At 38.9% G+C, this 11,319-nt stretch overlaps 1 protein-coding gene and 1 long non-coding RNA gene across 2 annotated transcripts in view; one reads left to right on the top strand and one right to left on the bottom strand.

The window, feature by feature from the left end:
• The window catches only part of LOC109386736 (uncharacterized), a 12,891-nt gene extending 10,663 nt beyond the window's left edge, over nt 1-2,228 (top strand). Inside the window, exon 2 of the long non-coding RNA XR_002124839.1 lies at nt 1,024-2,228. This is a non-coding gene — a long non-coding RNA (uncharacterized LOC109386736). The remainder of the gene's footprint in view (nt 1-1,023) is intronic.
• The window catches only part of STX12 (syntaxin 12), a 32,813-nt gene that overhangs the window by 6,214 nt on the left and 15,280 nt on the right, over nt 1-11,319 (bottom strand). The window contains exons 3-6 of the mRNA XM_019650176.1: nt 10,786-10,885; nt 7,824-7,961; nt 2,978-3,021; nt 985-1,090 (exon numbers count right to left, since the gene is read on the bottom strand). Of these exons, the coding sequence (XP_019505721.1) occupies nt 985-1,090; nt 2,978-3,021; nt 7,824-7,961; nt 10,786-10,885 (388 nt within the window). The remainder of the gene's footprint in view (nt 1-984; nt 1,091-2,977; nt 3,022-7,823; nt 7,962-10,785; nt 10,886-11,319) is intronic.

Genomic DNA, 11,319 nt, shown 5'->3' with positions numbered 1-11,319 from the left:
CTTTAAAAAAAAACAAAAAAAACTGAAGTTTCATATAGTCCAAACTAATAATTGGTGTGGTGGGGGGGAAGAGGAGGGAGCTGGGACATTAAAAAAAAATGTCTAGGGCTGCATTGGTTAAGAGTTGGCTTGGGACGCCAGCTCTGAGCAGCAGGGCCCTGGTTTGGATCCCATATGAGGGCCAGTGACACTGCGCCCTCTACAGCTAAGATGGTAAACAACAGCTCAACCTGGAGCTGGGCTGCTGTGAGTCACCAGCGACAGCGTAGGCTGCAGCCCCTGCTGCAGTGGGCTCCCATAAGCTACTGTGAGTGGCTGGCAGCCGGCGTTGAGTGGCCTAGAGCCACTGAGTGGCCGTCCAGTGGCCAGGGACCGATCTGCCTCACCCAGGAAAGAACGCAATGATAATACCAACATGGGCCAGTGAAGTGACGTCCTCCACAACTAGAATGAAGAACAAAAGGACAGCAGCTTGTCTGTTCCCCTTCCCCCAATTCCCCAATAAAAGTCTTCAAAAAAAAAACTGTTCCTACTTCTCTGACCCACTGAAGTGATACCCACAACTCGGATTAGATTTTGGGAGGCATAAAAATGGAGCAAAGCTTCTGGCCTGCCTTTATTCTGGGCTATTCAGACTAAGCAAAGGGGCTCCTCATAGAGACTTACCTAACCTAGAGGATGGCACTGAGGTTCGGGGTTAAAGTCTAAGTGAGCAATAAAATATTTGTTTGCTTTGCTCTGTTCTCCATGCATCCTCTCATGAAGACCATAGAAGACACAGTGACTGAGGAGAGGATTTGGGTATTCTTGGGCACCATGGTCAATACCATCATCAGAGCAGTTCAAGTTCACCATGATACACTAAGACATAATATCCAAATCACAACAAATTTCATGTTTTTTCATAATCACTAAGAGAAAATCCAAGTGGATTAAAGAGTGCAGGTACACTGAGTAAAGCAAAGACCATAACCTGGCTCTCACCTCCAGCTGCTGAATTGCCGTTTCCCTCTCTTTAATAAGCTCCAGGTCCTGCTCAGTGATGGCCACCTCATCCTCCTGGCTCTGCATCTGGTTCCAGTCCTCATGGCTGCAGGGAGACAAGCACACGAGTTGATTCCTCCTCGAAAATGTGTGCATGAGACATATCTGCAGCATTCCTACCACCAGCAGCGCCTAACCAAAGATACTACCAGGGCTCCAATTCCTCTGGTATCAACACAATGTCCCCAAGGGCCACATTCTTGGTACACCCAGCAGCAAAGCGCTGATAACCAAGAAAACAAAGTCCCAGCTTTCATGGGCAAGGCTGAGATGAAGCAGAATTATGAGGGATGGAACTCCTTGCTGTTTCCGTTTTGGGGTACACTCTGTGATCTTGCTAGGGCTTGCTAGATAAGGAAAGTAGGCAGAGATTTGAATTCAATCAAGTATACTGGCCTGTTCTTTTCCTGGGCACTCTGGAAGTGCAAGCTGTGCTGGTGTCTTGGATACTAAGTGGGGAGAGGGGAGCAGACTAAGGGAGCTGTCAGTGCTTTGCCAAGTAGTCCAACAAAATCACATCTGGTTTTCAGAGGTCTCCTTAAGATTATGCTTTGGGTTAAATGCCTCTTAACAGAAAACTAAAGTAAAAAGCTAGTGAAATGTTGTAACTCTTCTTTTCAGGTACCATATTTAGAAGAAAGGCATGTGACACATTATCGTAAACATGAAACACTGAAAATCCAGTATTAAGCATTTTTCCAACAGTATGCATAAATTATACGTCATCTTTACAATAGTTAAAGAATTCCTCCACGTGCTAGAGATACAAAACTAAGTAAGACAGCACCCAAGGCCTTTGAGGTCCTCATAATATAGTGGGGGAGACAGATACACATCTGTGATAGAATTACAGTAAGTTCTCAATGTCGATAGGTTCTGCAACTTTAAGATAAATGACATACAACAAAACCAATTTTACCATAGGCTAATTGATATAAACAAGAATTAACTTCCTAGGGCATCTCGTCAATGTTATAAAGAAATGACGTTGAACAAAATGGCGTTATTTGAGGATCTCCTGTAGTTCGTTCAGTTTGAAGAAGTTAAGAAAGGAGATGTCGTTCAGATACAAATTGTTTTGCTTTTTCTTGTACTACCCCCATCTCAGAGAAGAGTAAACAAAGACCCAGTAACTTTGAAGAACTTAAATCTGAATCAGCAATAAAATTATTTAGACCTCCTAATCTGTAGGTTTGTGGCTTCATAGTTACTTATTTCTAGTGAGCCAGGGTCTTTCCCCAACACATAGACATCAGGGGGTTCCTGGATTTTTTATTCACCTTGAAATTATTCCTTCCATAATTCAAAGACTTTAGAAAAGCCCAAGGATTGACCTTTTTATTTTGTGGATTATACATTACCCACCCTAGGTGTCTCCCTTTATTTTTTCTCACTGATTTTTAAAATTAAAAGTACGAAGTACAGGGCCGGCCGAGTGGCGCGATGGTTAAGAACTCGCTTGGGATGCCAGAGGGCCCCGGTTCGGATCCCACATATGAGGGCCAGTAACACTGCCCTCCACAGCTAAGATGCTGAACAACAGCTCAACCTGGAGCTGGGCTGCCTGAGTCGCCGGTGACGGCGTGGGCTGCAGTCCCTGTGGCAGTGGATTGCCATGGGCTACCGTGTGTGGCCAGCAGCCAGCGTGAGCGGCCAACAGCCGCAGTGAGCGGCCGTCCAGAAGCCGGCGACTGATCTGCCTCACCAGAGAAGAGCGCAATGATGGTGCCAACTTGGGCCAGTGAAGCGACGTCCTCCACAACTAGACTGAAGAACAAAACGACAGCAACTTGTCTGTTCCCCTTTCCCCAGTTCCCCAGCACTGTTCCCATCCCCCAATTCCCCAATAAAAATCTTTAAAAAAAAAAAAAAAAGTACGAAGTACAGAATCCCATCTCAACTAGCCAGCAGGCTGTCTGAATAATTCCTTTACCTGTCAAATGAGACGAGCTGCTCCTCTCTTTGCCTCTCCTCCGCCTAGAAAGCAGAGGGCAATATTGATTGCTGCTGTTATCCAAAAACATGTCACAGACACAGAAAACAATGGCTTCCTTTAGCTAGTGTAAAGAAGCAACATCCCTGGACTCTTAACAGGATCTCTATAAGATGGCACCAGGCTCTGGCAATCTGTCTAGACTAGGAAATGAGTGTGAAGTAGTTGAAAGCAAATCTGCATTCCAGTTTAGGCTCAGAACAGAAACCATATTGAACAGGATGGAGAGAACATGGGTAGGAGAGAGGACTTAAAAATAATATTGATAACCTATTTGAAAATTTGGAGGGAGGTAGATGAAGAGTTGAAAACTTAAAGCAAATTTTCAGAACATGTATAGATTTTTTTAAATGGATATTAATAGCATATTAGGTACTAAAGTGGCAAACTTGCTTCAAAAATCAGTCGAATGCGTGTAATTTTGTAATTTAAGAACAAACAGAAAAAAATGTTAAAAGAGCAATCCGTTCCCATTTTTAAAAAGCTTTCCTTTTTTACACTACCAATAATTAAAAGGACAAGCAAAATGAAAGAAATTCAAAATTCTACCCATGCAGAGGGTTTTTTTTTTTAATTTTACTTTTTCCCCAGATCAAGAAACAAAACACTGCTAGTGTCCTAAAGTCTAAGTATGTGCCCTTCTCCAGTTACAACCCCCTCCCTCTCCTTAAAAGTAACCATTATCCTGACTTTGTGATAATCGTTTTCTTTTAATTTACATATCTAGTGATATGAATCCTTATTTGATATAATTTTACCTGATTTTGAACTTTACATGAATGGAATTATACTGTTTGCAGTCCTTTGTGTTTTGACTGGATCACACCAGATTATGCAGATCCATCCCTGATGCTGAATGTAACTGGTTCATTCATTTTCTTTGCTGGATGATATTATATGCATCTATCACAATGTATTTATTCTACTGTTGATGGACATTTGGACGTTTCCAATTTTTGACCACTACAAATAATGCTGTGATGAATATTCTTGTACATCTATCCTGGTTCCAACATATACAGTTTTCTCTAGGGTAGAACTGTTGTGTCGTAAGGTATGCCTGTGTTCTGAAGTTACAGCCAAAATGTTTTCCAGGGGTTGTTGCAATACATACTACCACTGGCCAGAAAGGAAAGTTCCTATTGCATCTTATCCATAACAACCCTCGATGTTCACAGAATTTACAGTTTTTGCCCATCTTTTTGGACATGAAATAGTACCTCATTGAGGTTTTAATCTGCAATTCCATGACTACTAAAGTAGATAAGTATCTTTCCATTTGTTTGATCGTTATTCAAAATAATACTAAGATGTTATCTGCCTTTCCGCTGTGTCGACATTTGCACTCGTGGAACAAAAACAAAGGTGGATAAAACTGCTGGCACTTCAACATGAATCAAAGCAGTGGCACCAAAGTGTACTAAGATTATTGTATTCTTCATCACCATACACGGCGGGGGGGGGGGGGGGGGAATAAAGCCAGTTTGTCCTTAATAAAGCCATTGAAATTATTAATTAAATCTCAACACCTAGGGCCAGCTGAGTGGCTCAGTTGGTTAAGAGCTCACTCAAGAGTTTGAGCTCTGAGCAACAGCGGTTCAAGTCCCGGCCCGAGCTGAGCAGCCGCTGAGCTGCCAACAAGTGGCAGGATGGCTCAGCTAAAAAAAAAACAAAAACGTTGTAAATCAACACCTCACAACAACAAAATGGGAATATACATAAAGCACTTCTGATGCATTCAAAAATAAGATGTTTGTCTCTAGGAAAAGCATTTGTATAATTGAGTTGCTGGGTGAACTAGCCACCTTTTTTTTAGGGAACATCATTTTTACTTATTTAACATGGTTTGTATTTACATACAGAACTTTCATAAACTTTTAAAAATATATAAACTTTTTAATGAAACATGTTTATATATACACAAACTTTTATATATATGACATGTATAAAAGAATGACTGACAATCTATGGTTATTCAGAGAGGTAACTGGCACACAAGTTCTTGAAAATAAACAATGTGAGCCTTTCACTTCAAGGAAAACAATGGGCAGTGTTTGTTGCCAGTGATCAAGTCCAGCTTTCAAATTAAAACTTAATAGAATTCTTCTCTCTACCACTTGTAAACTTCCAATATTTAAAGATTTTTCTGATAAAACTGAAGAAAATATATGATTGTTTTATATTTTATAATGAAATATATCTACATTTGGAAGACCTGCATACCTCAGGGAACCAGTATTTTCCAAAGTGATAAATACATGATGTTATAAAAATCATGCATGCACAGAAGATCTAATCCAAGTATAAGCTAGACCAACAGTTTAATGTAGCAGAGTATGAAAAAGTCATTAATATGGTTTTAGATTCCACAATGAAACTTTTGTCAAGTTTTGATGTAGTACCAAAGAAGAACATAACAATGATTTGAAGAGGTTAACTAAAATATTTTTCTAATTACGTATCTCTATAAGGCTAGATTTTCATCAAATAACAAAAACAACGTATCACAACAGACTGAATACAGAAGCAGATATGAAAATCTAGCTTCCTCTATTAAGCCAGATATTAAAAAGATTTGCAAAAATGAAAACAGTGCCCACTAAATTTTTTACTGTTTTAGAAAAACAGTTGTTTTTAACTAAAATCTCATTTATATTTATGTTAATATGTAATGGGCTTATTATTATTTATAAATGAATAAACATTTTTAAAACTTCTGTTTTAATTTCTAATATATATGTCAACAGGTATCACTCACATAAACAAAAGCTCTTTGGGGTACTTAATAATTTTTAAGAGTGTCATGAGGTCCTGAGATCAAAAAGTTTGAGAAACTATTGTTCTATTAGGTTGTGCTTTTTCACACTGATTCATGGGACTTCTTTATATATTCTGTATACTAGTCCTTTGTCAGTTATACATATGGCAATATCTTCTCCTTGCTTATGGTTTGTCCTTTCACATATTTACCATTTTCTTTGCTCTTCATTCCTTTCTGCCTTTCAGACTTACCATCTGGGATCAACTTCCTGAAGTACAAAAGTACAATTCTTTAGACTATTCGTAAGTAAGGTATGCTGATAGCAAACTCTTCTGACTAAAAACATCTTCTGCATCATTCTGAATATCTATTTTCACTGTGTTTAGAATCCTATATAGGCACTTATTGTCCTTCAAAACATTAAAGATAGCACTCTACTGGCTTCTACTGTTGCTGTTGAGAAGTCAACTGTCAATCTAACTATTGCATCTTTGAAGTAGTCTATTGTTTTCCCTGGCTCTTTTTATAATTTTCTCTTTGTCTTTGATTCTCTGAAGTTTCTCCTTGATGTATCTAGATGACAGTCTTTTATTTGTCCCTCCTGAGATTGGTGGGCTTCTTGAAACTATAGATTAGTGTCTTTTATCTGTTCTGAAATATTACCAGCCATTATCTCACCAAATATCATCTCCTGTTTACTCTACTCTTGTTCCTTAACTCCAATTAAAACTCTTGTTAGATCCTTTTACTTCATTCTTTATTTCTCATAACCTTTCTTCCCTATTTAACTTCTTAACCCCCTGTCCTACATATTGGATATTTTCTTCTAAGCTATTTTCTAGTGAAACCACTCATCCATTAAGTTTTTAATTTCCGTATTATTTTTCAATTCTAGAAAAATCTTTTTACAATTTTCCAAAGTGTAGTTTCCTGCTTCCTGCAGGTTTTTCAAAATGTGCTTTTATTTCTTTAAACATAGCAAGTACAGTTGTCTTATAATTCTAATATATGAAGTCTTGGTAGGTCTATTTCACCTCACTGTTGTTTCTACTAGTTCTTATTCAGGGTTGTTTCTTTGTGTGCTTGGTTATTTTTAACACTATGCTACTCACACTTCAGAAATTGTTTGAAGGTATTCTTTCAGGGCTAGGGTAAAGGTGTCTAACCAGGGAGGACGTGCTTTGCTTCTGCCGGGCACCTAGGTACTCTACCAGTCCTGGACTACTTGAAGCTTGAGGCTTTTGGACCATTCAGGTAGCACGAATTTGGGCAGCCAATCTGCCTGAAGGCTACTTTGTAGTACAACTTATTGTCTGGATTTCCCCTCCTTCCTGCCGTCCTCCACCCGCTCAGCTCAGGACCAATGCAATCTTTTTTGCTATCCAAAGGGGGAAAGAAGGTCTTACTTTTGTTTTACTCATATCCTAAGAATATAGTCTTTCAGGGCCCAGTTTAAATTGAGGAGCATCTTCCTTTAGATTCTCCACCTTGCATGGACCTCGGGCTTTGACTTTTCCCCCCCCCCATGCCATGAGGACATCAAAACTGAAGTTCAAGATTAGTTTCAGTAAATGTACTCAGTGAAAGCAGTTTCAGTGCTCTGTTTACTTCTATGGGTTCTCATCTTCACTTAGATTTTGACCTCAATATTTTCACGTCTCTCTGGTACTTTTGAAAAGTTGGCTTTTAAAATCTAGTCTTTAATTCTTTTCAAAGAGAAGGATAGTCCAAATAGCCTAGCCTGCTATATTCTAGAAAACAGATTTATTCTTTTTTCTTTTTTAAAGTTTTAACCTAAGACCAATATAACAATAAAAAATTACACTTAATTCTACCTGTCACTTTGTTTTAACCTTTGTGCATATTCCTTTCGAATCTTTGACCAATCTGGCATTTTCACAGCAGCTAATGGCTATGTTTATCATTTGGGGGGATAGTAAACAAAGACTAATGGTCAAAGAGAAAAAAAACTTAAGAAAGAACATCCTGAAATGTGCAAAGGTCTGCTTTTGGGAATAAACTTACAGAAAGACGAGATCCAGCTCTTGCTCTGGCAATGCTCTCCTTTTCCTTTTCAGATACCCTTCTCTGCACAGCCTGGAAATTGTTTAAAGCTGCAGAGAAGTCATTCATGAGCCGTTCCTTCTGAAGTCTCTGCTGGCGCTAGAGAAATTAAACAAGAACTTGAAATTTCATATTAACCCCAAATCATTTGGTTTTAATACCTATTAAAAGCAAAATTATATCCCCTAAAAAATCCCAACTAGGAAACTTTCCCTTTTTACATTCTGAGAAACCTGGGAATTGGGTGACCTGTACCTTGTAAAGTAATCTCAGAGGGAATTGCAATTCAGAATTTTGGTTCCCTGGAGAATCAGAAGCAGAATAAAAGGCTCATTTTGTCAAATTTTTCTATGACAATAAGTATTGCCAATCAGATTAGTTAAGGGGTTTGGGTGAAATGGGAGGAATTCAGTATAAGACAACACATTAAATTTTACATGAAGGCAGTCTATTCAAGAGAAGATGTCAGAACAGGAATTAGCAATATGGGCCAAGTACTTAAGAGGCTTAGGGGCTGGGGCTGGAAAAGTCCGGGGGTCATGTTCATAAAGGTTACAGCTCATAAAAGTAGATGGGACTCCTGAGGGAGAAAGCTAGAGTGAGAAAATTAGAGGATCAATGGCAGAGCCTTGGGGCATGCCCACTTCTAGGAAGCTACAGAGTCAGAGAAGGAGGCTGAGACTCAACCTGGGATAAGAGAAAATAGGCCAGAAAGGAATCACCAGAATTGGGGGACAGAAGGAAAGGGAATCGTGAAAAGAAGAAAGTTTTAATGGAGACAGGATGGGCAAGAGGATCAAATGAAACAGAAGAAAAGTGAGTAAGAACCCAAAAAAAGGCCACTGGGTTTGGCAACAAAATCACTGATCAAAGTAAATAAATATGGAGAAAAAAAAATACTGAAAGAAGAATGCATGGCTTGATGTATAGACTAGTAGCAAAAAGATGAGGAATGGGGCTAAGATTAATTAGATGAAGAAAGAATTAAAAGGGAAGAGTACTCAGCACAGTAGGAAGACAGGAGTCAAGGAATTATATTCCACCAGGGAGAGTATGTTTGTAGGTCTATTTCAAGTTCTTAATGATTCAAGATAATGGAAGGGAATAATAGAATGCATAATCTAAAAATAAATTCTATTTGATTTTGGAATACATTAGCTCCATTTTTTTTTTTTTTTGGTAGCAGATTTCACTTTCTATTTATATTTTGCTTAGGCTACTATTGAACTCTTAAGTACTTTCAATACACTGTTTGCACCAGACTTTTAGACTCCTTTTTTATTACTACTGTTATCTACAAGTGTGTATTCCCTAAGTGCACAGCTAGGAGGAGGAAAGGGGTAATCTGGGAACGATTTGGAGATATGGGAACTGGTCCATAATTAAAATACCAGCATGAGTAACAACTAAAACAGATAGCACACATGCAGCTAACCAAAGGGTGATTACATGAAGATTACTTTTTATCATAACTACTTTGTAGCAGGATGACAAAGCATCTAGCTTTGGATCCTCTTTGATGTGCAAGGTGGCACCAAACCTCCAAAGACTGAACATATACTTCATTAAACAGCTTGCTAGGTATGGGTTAAACTAGTGATTTCCAAGCTTTTTTGATGGAGACACACAGGAAGAATGTGACATCTTGACCTAGTACCATATACACACATGTACATGAAACAAAAGTTTCATGTAACAATATTTACCCTTCTTATATGGTACACACTCTATTTCTACTCTATGTCATTTTTTTTTAAATGATGGTCACAACATATTAAAATTTTTTATGTTCCAATAGCCACAACTCACAGACAATGCAGGATAGGGAAGGTATAGGTTTTATCTTTAGAGCCATCAGAGACAGGACATCATCATTTAAAAAGTGCAATAATAAAAAGCAATATACCGTATTTGCCGGCGTATAAGACGATTTTTTGGCCCTGAAAAATATGCCTCCAAGTGGGGGGTCGTCTTATACGCCAGCAAATACGGTAAGTTAAGTGCCCCCCATGAATGGTGTAGAAGCCAAAGGCAAAAAGGATTCATGACAGGCTTAGGTAAATGGAGAAAGGTTTTTTCTCCTGAAAGGGAGAGGATTTGAGGTAGACCATGAATAATGGGTAAAAGAATCAAGCCACAATGGAGGGAGCACTTCTGACATCAGGAATGTGCGAGCAAAAGGCATGGCATATCAAGGGAACAATGAGTCCCAGTAAAAAGTGTGTGTGTTTAAAGGATTTAAATGACCACTGAATAAAATGACTTGAAAACAGAAAATATTTCCTCTGAGCATTTCCTCAACCGGAAACCTATAAATGACTCATGATGGAACATGCAAGTGCAAAATATAAAAGACATATGATGGGGGCCGGCCGAGTGGCTCAGCTGGTTAAGAGCTCGCTTAAAAGTGCAAGCTCTGAGCAACAGCGGTTCGATGCCAGGCCCGAGCTGAGCTGCCAACAGGTGGTAGGATGGCTCAGCTAAAAAAAATAAATAAATAAAAGACATATGATGTAAATTTACAGGAACTGGATACAAAACAAATTAGGATCAAGCCTAAAAACACAGAGCTACTAGTCAACGCCCCCCCTCGCCCCCCCAGAGATGCAAACACTGAGATTCTTCTTCGGTTAAACCCATTTTATTAATATATTATCATTACCAGTAATAGCAGCAGTCAACACACACTGAGTACCTACTAAGTGCCAGGCCCTTTGCAAGATCTGGTACCTACATTCTTTTCCTTGTCGCAATAGCCGTATACCCCCATTTTATTGATAAGAAAAACTGAGGTTTGGAGAAGGTCCGTCTAGCACCAAAGGTCAAGTTATTTTTGTTTCACACACTGACTTTCCATTAAAATAAAGTATTTTCCTATTAAAAACAAAACAAACAAACAAACCAAAACACAGAAAATACCAACCTGTTCTGCAGTAGATAAGGGAAGGGGCAAGGAACCTAATTCCTTCAGTAATTCATTTGTTTCCTTGGCAAGCTGATTTGTAGAGTGTTGTAACTGTTGCCTAAGAGAGAAAGAGACATGTTTTAGGATAGGCTCACTTTTTGAGAGCTGTTATAGTAAGTAATCCTCAGTGTCTCACAACACAGGGAATGAAAGGATGCTTGAAGAAATGGGTTCCTAGATGCCTAGGTTCACAACAAAATTCCAGAAATATTAACCAGTCAAACCTACTTCAAGGCTTCTTCACACTACCGAGTAGAAAGAACCTGCCTCAATGAAACCTGCTGATCGGGTATTTTAACTTTTGGGGGGAGAAAAGAAAAGCATATCAACAGTTCTCATAGAAATGTAAGAAGAGCAATTGCCCCCACACCTAAATCTGATAGTTTTTTAACACATTGAACTCGCTCATAAACCTCCCACACTGAATTGCTCAGTAGCTCCACAAGGGTACTGTCTGTCAGTTTACCGCCTAGAGCAGCGGTTCTCAACCTT

Source organism: Hipposideros armiger, unplaced genomic scaffold (assembly GCF_001890085.2).
Source record: "Hipposideros armiger isolate ML-2016 unplaced genomic scaffold, ASM189008v1 scaffold_138, whole genome shotgun sequence".
Classification (NCBI taxonomy): Eukaryota; Metazoa; Chordata; class Mammalia; order Chiroptera; family Hipposideridae; genus Hipposideros; species Hipposideros armiger.
Note: the sequence above shows the minus strand (reverse complement) of the source record. Positions and strands in the feature narration are given on the sequence as shown.